This window comes from Myxocyprinus asiaticus, chromosome 3, assembly GCF_019703515.2.
Source record: "Myxocyprinus asiaticus isolate MX2 ecotype Aquarium Trade chromosome 3, UBuf_Myxa_2, whole genome shotgun sequence".
NCBI classification, from domain to species: Eukaryota; Metazoa; Chordata; class Actinopteri; order Cypriniformes; family Catostomidae; genus Myxocyprinus; species Myxocyprinus asiaticus.
Window position 1 is genome coordinate 6,510,001 of NC_059346.1, and position 14,753 is coordinate 6,524,753.

General features: G+C 37.7%; 1 protein-coding gene across 2 annotated transcripts in view; it reads right to left on the reverse strand.

Moving 5' to 3' along the window:
* Positions 1-14,753, reverse strand: part of LOC127430104 (cyclin-G-associated kinase-like) — a 69,611-nt gene that overhangs the window by 32,834 nt on the left and 22,024 nt on the right. For both annotated transcript variants that reach the window (XM_051679586.1, XM_051679596.1), the window contains 6 exons: positions 10,551-10,676; positions 9,696-9,785; positions 9,072-9,207; positions 8,865-8,977; positions 6,045-6,120; positions 1,805-1,925 (listed from right to left, as the gene is read on the reverse strand). In XM_051679586.1, coding sequence (XP_051535546.1) covers positions 1,805-1,925; positions 6,045-6,120; positions 8,865-8,977; positions 9,072-9,207; positions 9,696-9,785; positions 10,551-10,676 — 662 coding nt within the window. The remainder of the gene's footprint in view (positions 1-1,804; positions 1,926-6,044; positions 6,121-8,864; positions 8,978-9,071; positions 9,208-9,695; positions 9,786-10,550; positions 10,677-14,753) is intronic.

Consider the following 14,753-nt stretch of genomic DNA (forward strand, 5'->3'; position numbering starts at 1 on the left):
AGTACTTTTAGGAGCTTGACATAAATCTCTTTCAATGTATGGAAGAGTGTTGCATGAACATTCTGCTATATGTCTCCATTTGTGTTCCAAAGAAGAATGAAAGTCAAACGGATCTGGAACAACATGATGAGGGTGAGTCAGTGACGAGAGAATTTTCATGTTTGGGTGAACCATCCCTTTAAAGTCTGTCTGCTAGTTTGAAGGAGTAACACGCAGTATTCACACAAATGGATTTAGTAGGCAAACTTCTTAATTCTAATTTTCACTAATTTCAACATGTATTCTATTGATCAGGGTAAAGCTGTGTGTTGATGGTAGCAGGCTGTGGTCATGGATACACACAGCATGAGAAAGCCATGAGGGTGGAGTGAAGTTCACACAAAATCTTAAACACACACACACACACACACACACACGTAATGCAGACACACTGGTGCGGCCCCATAGTTACCTGGAGCTGCAAAGGGTTGGTGATTTAGGACCAAGACACGTGATTCAGGAACAAAATGAACAAATAACAAGACAATGAATAAAAATAAGAAATGAAACCAAACTATGGGCCAACTTAGGAGAAATGGAACATGACAGACCAGTGGAAATGCAAGGGAAATAATTACACAGCATGATCGCAAAAATGCAAACATACTGTATTATGGCAGGGCTTGTGGAGGGGAATTTCAGATCTTGTAGATCTGTGATTGGGCAGTTATCTCTTTATATATTAAATCACGACAACTAGAGACAAATGTAGATTCTGATGGGGATATTTATTGCTTTAGGTGTCAAACTACTCTTTTTTTTTTTTTTTTTTTAAGTCAACATGAAACAGCATTTATCCCATTTTACTTCAGTAATGTGACATATTTCTGTGTGAAATGGCATATTAAACCAGAAAAAAAGGGGTAGTACTTGACTTTACCCATTGAGAATAAATTGCATCGTGAAAAGTGGTCTCTATATGTTGGGTGGTTGGAGAGGAGGGGTTGAAAAAAAAAAATAGGGCTTGGTGACATTAGCCATAAAGGAAGGACATTTCAGAGGCAGAGCATTATAAAACAACCAGGAATGTGTATTAATGAAGTAAATAGGGACAATTTTGATTTCATGCTGACTTTGATTAAGCTGGACCCCACTTTATATTCGGTGTCTTTACTATGTACTTAAGCATTTGATACAATGTACATATTATGTACATACGTGTTGATGCATTGCAATTATATTGCAATTAAAGTACCTGCATTTAATTACATCCGTAGTTACACTGTTAACCTTACACCTAACCCTAAACACACCCCTACACCTACCCCAACACCAACCCTTACCCTAAACCTAACCTAAACCCTAAACGTACCTAAACCTCAGTAGCAGCAAATGTGTGACATCTTGTGGGAATCTGCAATAAGTACATTGTATTGTATGTTTTTTTATGTTAGTACATAGTAGTTAAAGACACCTAATATAAAGTGAGACCAGTAAGCTTTAAAACAAGGACTTTCACTTTGTAATATATGACTAAAACAGCAGAAACAGCTGTGGGCGTCAGCAGTTGGGCATTGTTTTGTGAGCTAGATAAAGTGATATCAGATTACCTGCCCGCAGATTACTAGTACTCTCTACGGCACTACGACATCTTCCTTCATTCCATTGAATCTGTCAATGTCTCAGCGGAAAGTAATGATTCTTAACTAAAACAATGCAAACCAGAATACAACTCACCCTGGCATTCGCTCTGGTTAATGTGAAAAGCTGCATGGGTAAGAAAAGAGAATGAATCCACCACTGTGTGTGTATATGTGAGTCTCACCTGGCCACGGACTGGATGACTTTGGAAGAGGTGTCTTTGATGTTGGTGAGGAATCTTTCGGTTCCTCCTTTTAGAATGTCCAGGAGACCTCCACCCATGCCCTGATCTGCATCATACACACCTAGAGATTTGAAAACACACATATCCACACGTAATGACGAGCACCATCACAAGCCAATAGCTTCTATTAATTGAAATGCATGGCTCATGAGATGCATTTTTATGGGCACTATGCATCAGATGGTCTGTCGGCATGGCGTTTGAGGCAATCCTTTATCATCACAGAACTACGCAAAAGCATATGAATATGTAACAAACTAAAATTGAGACTGTAAAAGCAGAATGTAGGATTGTGTGTGTAGTTGTGTGAGTGGTATCATCACTTTCAGTCAAAAAAATCAGAGTAAATTCAGCAGATGGTGAACAGAGAGCCAATCCTCTTAACGCACGGTGGGTGAAACTCTTCCCCGGGGGGTAAATATGGGGGTAGGGATGTGACCAGGGCATTGTGATGTTTGTGTATGGTTTCTGACAGCATGATGGTAGGTTTAGGGTTACACTATTGAAATATCACCATGTAAGGCTTGTATTGTATTAGCTTTGAAAAATTGCTTTGTTTAGCTGTATATTTTTTATATACTTTTTAAAATGAAGCTGGTTAATACCAGTAATGTTTTGTTAACTTGTCAATTATATAAAATAGGCTGTTTCCCAGTTAAGTCTTGAGGTGTAAGCAGGCATGAGTGTGTATCTTTTAGAGATAGATCGATATATCGGTTTTACCGATTAATCTGTGCCGATAGTTACTTTTACGAACTATCGGTTTTTCTGCAAAAATCTATACCGATAGTTCTATTCCTCTGTGTTTCCCTGTGGTTGGCGCTGGAGGATTCTACAGTTAAAACGGCTTGGTTCTGCAACATAATAGCAGCCCATAGAGGTGAAATAAAAACAATCACTGACACCTCGTGAGGATTTTCTACATCTAAATCTCTCATTGTTGACAACATTCATCCATATTTTTATCCTCACTTCAATGCATATTTTGTTATTTTGATTAGATAACCAAGTGATGGCATACAAAAGAAAATGTGACTATTTTGAAACGTCCCTGTGAGCACATACATTGTGTCTCAAACTTAATATCATGTGAATAAAAATAAACCTTATTCCTCATTAAACCTCATCTGGTGAAATACACAAAAAACCCTTCATCTGGTGAATATATTAGCTATAAAGAGTTATTTGGTTACAACTTAAATATAGGGCACTGTAACGGAGCCAAGTCTCTGTCATTTCAAAATAAGAGTCCCCGGTGTGTTTCGAAATTGTTTATAGTTAAAAGTCCCACATACGCACAAAATCGTCATTTTTTTCCTGATTATAATTGCGACTTTGGTTGAAAAATAAACTACATCTGGGATTTTATTTGTTTTGGACTCTTGTAGCCTCAGTGTCTTTGCCCGTCATAGTAATTAAAGACTAAGAAACTTTAACTGTTTAAACTATAGGCCGATTAATCGGTTATCTGCTTTTCCACCACCTTAGTTATCGGTTTCGGCAAAATAGTATATAGAAAGTCATCCACCATGATATAAAAACAAATGTGTGTGTGTGTTTACATTAGTATAATACATGAGTGTTGCTGTGGTGTCCTGTGTCTTTCTATAAAGTCTGGAATTCCCCTTGATGAAAATCTCTCAAGCTAAGCACCTGACATAACTGCAAAAGACAGAGCTCTAAAAACTTCCTGCAACTTCCTGAACATAATAATGGACTACATTCAGAGCTTTTTATCCATTTAACTTAATGTGCAATTTAAAATACATCTGTGCAGGAAATACCCTGTATATACAGTACAGTGTAAAGGACTGTGTATATTCTGCATACTCCTTTAATTAGTGAGAAGGCAAGCCCCAATATTATTATTGCTCATACTCTGGGTTAGATATACCAACTGTACCTCAGAGAATGATACCTAGGTATGCTACTATCTAGGTGTTACAATTTTCACCTGACAGATAATGAAATGGGCAAAAAATCCCAAACATTACATTGAAGGTGGGAGCCAAGGCATATCTACTGTAGAGACCAGAATATCATAGAGACCTCAGGATTGGGCTCCTTTGACTTGGGTCAGTAAGTAACAACCTAGCAACTAGAAGTCGACCGATAGTGGATTTGGCCGATACGATAATTAAGGTGGTGGAAAAAGCCGATAACTTAATCAGCTGATAGTTCTCAAAATCGATTTATAGAATGTTACAAAAATACTTAGTCTTTCTTTACAATGACAGGCACAGACATAGAGGCTACAAAATCCCTACTGCACTTTATTGTGCAAACAAAATCTCAATAATAACCAGAAAAAAATGAAAAATTGTTGCAAAACGTGGGACTTTTAACAATAAATAAGCCTGAAGTACATTTACTTATTTCAGGACTCTTATTTTGAAATGACAGAGACTTAGCTCCGTTAAAATTCTCTATATTTAAGCATTTACCAAATTATGATTTTTATAGCCTATATATTCACCAGATTAAGGATTTTAAATATAAAAAAACTGTTATACAGTAGAAACAAGCCATTCTAACAGTAGAATCCTCCACAGAGGAATAAAAAATAAAGAAAAACTATCGGCATAGACTTTTGCTGATAACTAATAGATTCAAAAAGCAACCATCTGCACAGATCAATCAGTAAAACCGATATAACGGTCCATCTCTACTAGCAACCACCCAGAACATCCTAGCAACTGCATAGCAACATGTTAAAAACCATCCAGAACACCCTAGCAACATGTTAAAAACCTCTCAGAACACCTAAGCATCTGCATAGCAATGCCCTGGCAACTGCCCGTTTTTACCGTTCTGTGTACTGTACAGTATTGACTGGGAAATTTTGGTGCATTAGCAACCACACACAAACAGGAAACAAATGAACTGAACTAACCAACCAAGCAGTCAACTAATTTAAGTAAGGAATAATTGACGACGGACCGTTGAATTGTTCAAAAATAAATGCACATCCGAGGTGGTAATGCGGTCACAACGCGCAGCGGAGTTACACCTCGGGGGTGCATTATTTTTCAACAATAAATGTGCTATCTGTGTTTCTGCAGGGCAAAATTTTTAATTTTTACTCATTATGCTTGTAAGACAGCCTGATATTTCTCCGGAGAACTAGTAGTATGATTTACGCAGGATGTATCTCAAAATTATGCAAAAATGTTGCCACTTCTAATGACCAGTTGTGCATAAGGCTACAAACGGCAAAGCTTTCTGCAGCATTACAAATTCAGTTTCAAGCTAAAAGTTACTTAATCCTAAAATTTTATATTTATGTAAATGTGACAATTAAAAACTTAACACAAACAATTTTTAACCCTAGAACGCATTTGTGGGTCAAAAATGACCAAGCGTCTATTTTTTAAGACATTTTTTTTTTTTTTTTACATGAAGTGGTCTTTTAATCTGCCACTCCAGGTATTCCTCAATTAAAGTGTCTTCTATAATGTGTAAAGACTTATTTTTAATTTAGTTGAATATTTTTTTTAAATTATTATTATATGAGAATTTGCATCACTACCCTTAGAATGCATACAGTATGTGGGTTTTATATAACCCATATTTATTTCCAATGTTATTCAATGCAATTAACACTGGTATTCTTTTTGTAACACATTGATTGTTTTCAGTTTCCATTTGTTATTAAATTAAACATATGTTAAATACAGTGTTCACGTTTTAAGTTATGAGTACATTTATGCATGCAAGTACATGAAGTTGTCATTCAGCCAATGCTTATATCCAAAGTGCTTGACATTATATCTATTACAGGAACATTCCCCATGGAGCAACCTGAGATAAGTGCACAATGGTTATAGCTCCTGAACCACTTCTTAGTGCATTTGAACCTTAGTGTATTTTACCACCAAACATGGAAATTGCCAATATTTCAGTTATACTGGCTTGTTACCCAAAAGTCCTACTCCATATTCAATGGAATTAAATAAAAGATATTTCAACAATATAAAATGTTAAATTACTAATAAAATTATCATTAGAGTTAATTTTCCTTTTAGATTTCACCTAGGTCTTTTTTGAGCCGCATATGCATTTCAGGGGGCTGAAGTTACATATGCGTTCTAGGGTTAACCAAACAAATTTGCATGCAGACAGACTTGCTTGAAAATAGTTGATTTAGATCAAATTTAAAGCTGTGTAGTGAAGTACTCACCAGCATTGTGCATGTTGTTGACCTGCGAGGGAAGCTGCGCGCTGTTGTTTCCAAACCCTCCATTCTGCTCCAGCAGCTGTAGAGATTCATAGCCGTCATACACAGACCTCAGACAATAGTACGGACTTAACAGACTCATCAGGACAACACCCCGTTACACATTAAGATCAGAAGTAGGAGGAAAGCAGATGAAAAGACTCCAGTCTACAGACGGATCTGAACTCAGTGAGTGAAGTCAATGAAAGCAGAACGTCGAGACGACTCAAACACTGTAGGCTCTGTCTTTCTCTCCTTCTGGCTGTTGGTGGTAATCACTTTAATCCAGAGCGAAACCCCTTCTTAACCCAGATCAGCCTAAAGCTGCCCTATGCACCATGTGTGCACACAGGAGCGTGGCAGCACCGCAACATCAACATTAACTAGACGGCCACGTCAGTGAAATGAAAACTAAATGAAATGACTTTTTCCTAAACTGAAATAAAAATAAAAATTTAATTGGAAAAACGTAATCTAAACTGAGATTATAAATAGAGAGAACATATTTTCAAAAGTAGAAAATAGTGTTTTAAGTGTATTTAGCCGGTTCTTTTAATGAATCGGTCAAAAAACGAACTCACGAAATATCACTTTGAATTAGTATAACGAATCTAACCGAATGCCCTGCTGCAAAAATAGAATCTGTAGGAAACAATACTACAAAAACAGAAGCATTTCAGCAGAAATGACTGCACATGCGCAATTAATAATCCAACTAATAGAACTGTAGGATGATTCGTTTGTCCAAATCTGTTCCTTGATCTCTATCCATCGTTTTTCTCCATCTTGTTTACGAGTCTTTCATCCGTTTCTGTCCTTATGTAGTGAGATCAGTGGCCATTAGGTCACAGAGAGAGAAAGAAAGAGTGAGAGGGATGAGACGCCCCTTTGCCTCTGGCAGGTCATGAAGAAAGGAAGAGAGCGGCGGCGTCTCTAAATGGCTCTTCAGAGAGTTGTGATCAGTATGTGGGACTCTGCTTGTCTCTGTGAGCGTGTGTTTGCGAGAGAGAAAGTGGGCAAGAAAGAACGAGGGGTTTGTTTTAAATGAAGCCTAATTCAACCAAAACCATTCAGCCAATCAGTTCTGAAGCAGATATTATATCAAGGCGAATCGAAAACAGCGGACGACCAAACATAGGATTTTCAATGGCAAATGCTGAAATCTACAGATCTTAAAAGCCTTGATTTAAAGGTTTATCTAAAGGCTCATGCTTAAATGCTTGTAATTAGTTTTGTAGACAAATATAAAATGTGCCTACGTATGAATTTCTTCACTAAACTAACTTTTTTTTTCTATTAAAGAAATAGTTCAACCACAAATGAAGAATCTCTCATCATTTAGTCACCCTCATGCCATCACAGATGTGACTTTTTTAAAAAAATAACTTTTCTGCTAACAAAGATTTTTAGAAGAATATCTCCATACAGTGCAGGTCAACAGGGTATAAAACTCTGAAGCTCCAAAAATCACTTAAAGGCAGTAGGGGTTGCGTGGTTTACCGGTGCTAACGAAATATCGCAGTACCAAAAATTTTTAAACGGTATGAAATCATCTTGTTGCTAATTTCAGTACCATACTACAGTCTAAATTAGCACAATTTTACAGGATGTGACATTATTGATATTAAATCAATGACAATTTGACAGTCAAATTAAAATCTTGATATGGCCAAGTGTAATCATTCAACAGCGGAAGGATGTCTTTTAATTAAATAATATGTAGTCAACACACACTGCACGAATGAAAGAGGTGCCGTTCTACTCTCTGTCATACTTTATATAAACACACACCGCACGTAATGCACATAATGCGGTGCGTTTATTCTATGCGCGGCTGTAAACACTCACACAAACTCCTCTGGTGCAGCTCTGAGATCTCAGCTCACGAGTATTTCAGCATTTCATTCAGAATGTGAACCTTATTAAAACTACCACACAAGAGGAACTCGAAGGTCCGTCAAAATAAAAGTTCCGCCAAAATAAACATACAGAAAAATATTACTATTGTATGGAAAATATAATATTCAAACTAATAGCAATAATGCTAATAATTATAATTATTTATGGTTTTAGTGTCATCATTAACATTTATTGTAATAATAATTATTAAAATTATTACATGTTGCAGTATCACTAAAACAAGTATACTGAATATCAGCACACTGTGCATCCACGCATAACTTACCACGCGCCCCACTGAGAGCGAGAACCACTAATCGTGACCATGACGAGGTTACCCCATGTGACTCTACCCTCCCTAGCAAACGGGCCAATTTGGTTGCTTAGGAGACCTGGCTGGAAGAAACAGATCAATATTTAAGTCATTTTGTACTATAAAATCTACTTTCAAACAGCCTTCCTACGCACATTCACAAAAGATCTCAATTTCCATTCTTCGTGCATATCATAAATCATATTTGCACAACAGCCAATTAGGTGGCGATATGCACGAGAAAAACAAATCTGGAGTCGTATGGATTACTTTTATGCTGCCTTTATATGCTTTTTTGAGCTTCAAAGTTATGCTTGCTTTCAAGACTTGCAATGAATGGACCTACAGAGCTGAAATATTCTTCTAAAAAAATGTGTTTGTGTTCAGCAGAAGAAAGAAAGTCATACTCATCTGGGATGGCATTAGGGTGAGTAAATAATGAGAGAATTTTCATTTTTGGGAGAATTATTCCTTTAAACACAGTCCTACATCACAGACTAAAATATTTGAATGATCCGTGAACAATTCATAAGAGAGAAGACGGCATGGAGTTTCTGTTAGACAGGCTGTACCTCGGTAATGGGTGATTTAGGGTTGACGTTTCTGGCTGCGGCTACCTCCTGCAGTTGGTTAACCAGTTCGTTGATTGACAGCCGCTCCTCTGGGTTGATTTTCAACATCGACCCTGGAACAAACACACACGCATTTAGAGAAGAGCAGAACAACAGTAGAAGGAAAAATCTTGAGAAAGGAACTCGAACGTTTTGTAGGACACTTACGGATGAGCTGGTGAAAGACTGTGTACTTGGTGTCATTTTGAGGAATGTTGTATTTGCCGTTGACTATCTGGAGTTTGGCTCCCTCTTCAAAAGGGTGCTGCTTAAAACAGAGCAGGTACAAAATGCAGCCCAGAGCCTAGAGGAGAATCAAAGCAAAGTAATAAAGCCAACCATTACCATCAGAAATAGGGGAAAACCCAACAGCAGCTACAGAGTCCTAACCATGTGCTCTATGACGAGCCTCCAGCATAATGTAATTATCTTGTCCTCACGGAAAGTAAAATACTGCAAGAACCGAAAAAATTAGCCAATCGAAAAATATTTGTTCTTTAAAATAGAGCTTATTTTAATATGACTGATTTCAGACCAATGAGATTTCACCCTGGGCGGAGCCCACTTATATTCATCAATCATACATCAACATGAAATTTAAACTTCATGCAATTTTACTTCGTTATTATCCATCCCTGGTCTTACATTGCATGATTCATCAGAGTCATTTATTTCATAGAAAAGAATATATAGGCTACATGACTTTGTAATCTTTCAAAAATGTATCTAGCTGAACATCCCATTTCACTCGGAAATACTGTATGTCACAATACATACTCAAATCAAACTCACCCATATGTCTTGTTTTTCATTTATTGGGTAGTTGGAATACAGGTCTATCATCTCTGGCGTCCTGTATGCTGGAGTCGTGTTTCTAGTAATCTGAGAGGGAGAGAAAGGGGAAAAGGAGGGTTGATTTATAATTTAATAGGTCTTTATTGTAAAGATTTGCTGGTGTGAACTAAAAGAAAAATTGATGAAGTTCAAATCAATCACGGCCTTGGTCACCATTTAGTCCAACTGTTCAGTTTTTTTTCTTTTCCTTTTACCAATCTTTAAAAAAAAAAAATTACAAAAAAAAAAAAAAATTATACAACATACAATTCCTTCTAACTTTTACAAATTATACTACTACAAACAAATAATTACACAAGCATATAAACTGTATTACACACTTTGTTGGAAGGTTTTAAAATGCTAAAAATGAGTCCTAAAAATAGAAATGGCTGTGTACAAAAGTACACTTCCATTTAAGCACAAACAGATGTTCATTTAGAAATGTAGGGTTTGCACATTGTGTGGGTTTCAATTTACTCCCAATAACTGGTTTAAGAGGACCAGAAACACAGCAAACTAATTAAATCAACAAACAATTTAATCAGTCAATGCTTCAACAGGAAATAGCCAATGAATTTAATACAATCACCACAAAATATGTCTCCCTGGCCAATGTAATCATTTCCACAATTATTATACATTAATCAATTAATCAAAATGGAAATTATGGCATAATAACCAACTATTTGACAATGATGTCATGGCAATATAAACTTGGTATTAAGATTTATGTTAATATGTTGCATGAAGATCGAATGGGGAGGAACACTAGACTCTAGTAGAAACACTAGTAGTTTCTATGTCTCCTACCTCGTCTTCTACCATCGATCTCTTGTGAGCAGACCAGCTGTAGTCTGGATAATGTGCGATGGTTGTGGCACTGCCGAAGTCGCACAGCTTTATGGTGCCCTGATGACTGATTAGCAAATTCTCGATCTGTGAACAGAAGACATTTTATCAAATGTACTCCACTATTTGGCACAAGTCATGTGAGAAAGTGCACATACACACAACGGAACACCTCAGTTTTAAAACAAATGTTCTCTTTCATGGTATTGCATGAATATAATGTCAGTGAATATAAAGTGTTTCTCTGAATTTTCAGAAGTTAGGGTTAGGTTATGGTTAGGTTCAAGTTATGACTATATTTATGCAGTACAATACAAAACTGTCGAGGTATATCGTGAAACCATTCCATCCCTACCTGAGACAACTCATCATTTTAATACTGTATTAATTTGTGATTAATAATTACAGTGATTTTACATTAGCTTCACATAATGCATAACAACACTCCTTAACCATAGTAAAATCACCGTAACACATTGTCTCTTGTGGCTTTTTTAGTGAATCTCAGAAAATCTGTCAAGAACATGTCCGGGTCATACCTCACCCCAAAATCAAAAGAAAGAAATAAGAAAATTAGGAATGTGGGGTGGGTGCTTGAAATGGTGTGCTTAGCAGTCACAGAATTAATGTTACAACAAAACATCTTTGTACCGAGGAGGGGGGCGAAAACCCCACAGGTAACCTCAGGAGAAATACAGGCCGCTCAGGAAAAAGACTGTGTGGTTGTTTCAAGGAGCACAATATGACGATACTTGAACAAAAATGAGCTGCATGGTCGAGCTGCCAGAAAGAAGCCTTTACTGCACCAATGCCACAAAAAAGCCCGGTTACAATATGCACAACAACACCTTGACACGCCTCACAGCTTCTGGCACACTGTAATTTGGAGTGACGAGATCAAAATAGAGCTTTATGGTCACAACCATAAGCGCTATGTTTGGAGAGGGGTCAACAAGGCCTATAGTGAAAAGAATACCATCCCCACTGAAGCATGGTGGTGGCTTACTGATGTTTTTGGGGTGTGTGAGCTTTAAAGGCACGGGGAATCTTGTGAAAATTGATGGCAAGATGAAAGCAGCATGTTATCAGAAAATACTGGCAGACAATTTGCATTCTTCTGCATGAAAGCTGTGCATGGGACGCTCTTGGACTTTCCAGCACGACAATGACCCTAAGCACAAGGCCAAGTTGACCCTTCAGTGGTTACAGCAGAAAAAGGTGAAGGTTCTGGAGTGGCCATCACAGTCTCCTGACCTTAATATCATTGAGCCACTCTGGGGAGATCTCAAACGTGCGGTTCATGCAAGACGACCAAAGACTCTGCATGACCTGGAGGCATTTTGCCAAGACAAATGGGCAGCTAAACCACCTGCAAGAATTTGGGGCCTCATAGACAACTATTACAAAAGACTGCACGCTGTCATTGATGCTAAAGGGGGCAATACACAGTATTAAGAACTAAGGGTATGCAGACTTTTGAACAGGGGTCATTTCATTTTTTTCTTTGTTGCCATGTTTTGTTTTATGATTCTGCCATTCTGTTATAACCTACAGTTGAATTTGAATCCCATAAGAAATAAAAGAAATGTGTTTTGCCTGCTCACTCATGTTTTCTTTAAAAATGGTACATATATTACTAATTCTCCAAGGGTATGCAAACTTTTGAGCACAACTGTATATGATTTATTTTTCTCCATATGTGGCAACACCTCTAAACTCACCAAGGCATGATCTGAGACTAAAATGTTTCCAATTAAGCAATCAACAACAGATGAAATGAGGGACTTAGATATAAAAAAAAAAATCTATTCTAGAATAAATCTTAAGGACTGATGAAAAAAAATTATAGTCCCTACCAGATGGGTTTAAAAGTCCCCAAATATCTGTAAGACCAAGATTTTTACACATCCTGTGAAGCATCAATGTTGCTCTAGGGGGCTTACACACTTTTGCTTCACCAAGGACTGAGTCCATCAAAAAATTAAAGTCTCCTCCCAATGTTATATCATGAGGGGTGCCAGCGGCTTGCAACATCCCTTCAAGATCTATAAAAAAGCCCTGATCATCAGCATTAGGTGTGTAAATATTAACCAAAATCAAACCTTGCCCCTGAATTTCTGCTAAAACAATAATAACGCTTCCTAATTTATCTTTAATCTGTTTGAGACATTTGAATTGTAGATGTTTACTTATCAATGTAATGGCTCCCCTGCTCTTACTTGAGCCAGCACTAAAGAAAACATGTCCAACCCATATCTTCTCAAATTTTTCAGCTTCCTGCTGGGAAAAATGCGTTTCTTGAAGAAACACTTTATCATATTTCTTACATTTAAGAAAAGAAATAACCTTCCTTCTTTTTATGGGGTGCCCCAACCCATTCCCATTCCACATGGCGAGAGAAAATCCACTTATACTAATATTTGACATTTTGACATATTAGAAAAAATAGATTGTGTCAAAAATAAAATTATAAAGACCACATTCCAACATTGGTGCAACAATCAACCCCCGAACATCCCCCAGAAAAAAAAAAAAAAAAAAGAAGTGCGCATTAACCCCGCGCACGACAGTGCCAACTGGCGTCCATCCTTCTAAGTTCAAACAGTCCATGTACGGCTACGAGAGACTCCGCGACAACTTCGCTGTCGGATTGCTCAAGTCCGGTGCTTCTATACAAATTTTGTGAGACAGAATTACACAACAGAAAATAATCTATAAAACAAACTCCAGCCAGAATTAGCACAAAGAACGTGTAGATTCATCCACATAACTGTCCCAAAGGTGTGTTCCTCCACAAAACAAGCTCCAGCTGCTAGCAGAACCAGCACAAAAAAAAAAAAAAAAAAAAAAGGCCATTCAATTTCCACGGGCAGTCAAACGAATGTTCAGTGAGCCGGCCCATGTATCAAGAGCATCACACAATGACTTACTCTTTCCATTGACTTTTTGAAGGACTTGCTGTTGGCAAGTAAACATTTTGCGGACATCCTTAGTATCTATTCTCAATTTGGGTGGGAACATCAGTGCAAAAGTGACCTTCCGTTGATGTACGAGTTTCTTGCTTTCCTTGAATCGATCACGTTTCTCTCGTCGAATTCGCAAAGTCTGGAAACAAGAAACTGCTGTGGTTCTTCCAAGAAAGCCTTCCTTTACTCCTTGCCTCACGTAACACGAGATCTTTATTGGATGATCTCAGAAATTTGGACAGAATTGATCAGGGCCTGTCTCCCCAGATCTTCGAGCCAGAACTCTGTGAGCTCGCTCGATTTCCAGCTTATGGCCCGTTATGTCGAGCAGACTCAGGAAGAGCTCGTCTAGGAATTTCACCATATCTTGGCCTTCTTCGTCCTCAGGAATTCAAACAATTCGGATGTTGTTTTGCCGGTTACGATTCTCAAGGTCTTCCAACTTTTCCCAAACACACTCCAAGTCTACCTTGGTCGCTAGTGGGTTAGCAGCTAATTCCCTCTCCAATGACTCCAGATAATCTATCCATTTCTCAACATCTGCCACTTTTGTAACAGACTCAGTGAATTTCGTCTCCATGGCAGTGATCGATCAACGTACTACAGCAAGATCCTCCAAGTCAGCAACGAACTTCGTCAGTATTGCCGACATGTTCGACAGTTGATGCCGAATTTCCTTCACTTCTCCGGCCAAATCGAGTCCCTGGCTCGGGGCCTTGTCAGAGGTATCAGCTTGAGCACTCAAGTGTCTTTTAATGTCTCCAGCGCCTGAGGATTTTGAATCCTTTGACAAAATTTCTTCCTAGAACAGTTAAGGATCAGGGTGTATCGAATCTCACCTGTTTATGACTTAAAATTATTAAAACTAACAAAGTGCGCAGAGCTCGCCGGTCACAGTTCCGAACCTGGCATGGAGTCTCGTGACTCCAACGGTCTGAATACCTATGTCAATGTGATATTTCAGTTTTTTCTTTTTAATAAATTTGCAAAGTTATCAAAACTGGTTTTTGCTTTGTCATTATGGGGTATGTAGTTTAGATTGATGTGAAAAAAAATAATAAAGCATTTTAACATAAGCCTGCAACTTTACAAAATGTCAAAAAAATGAAGGAGTCTGAATACTTTCTGAATGCATTGTAAGTGCCTCACTGTAACCCAGATTTGAGCTTTTTTTCAAGAAAAGGAGGGATGGTGACTC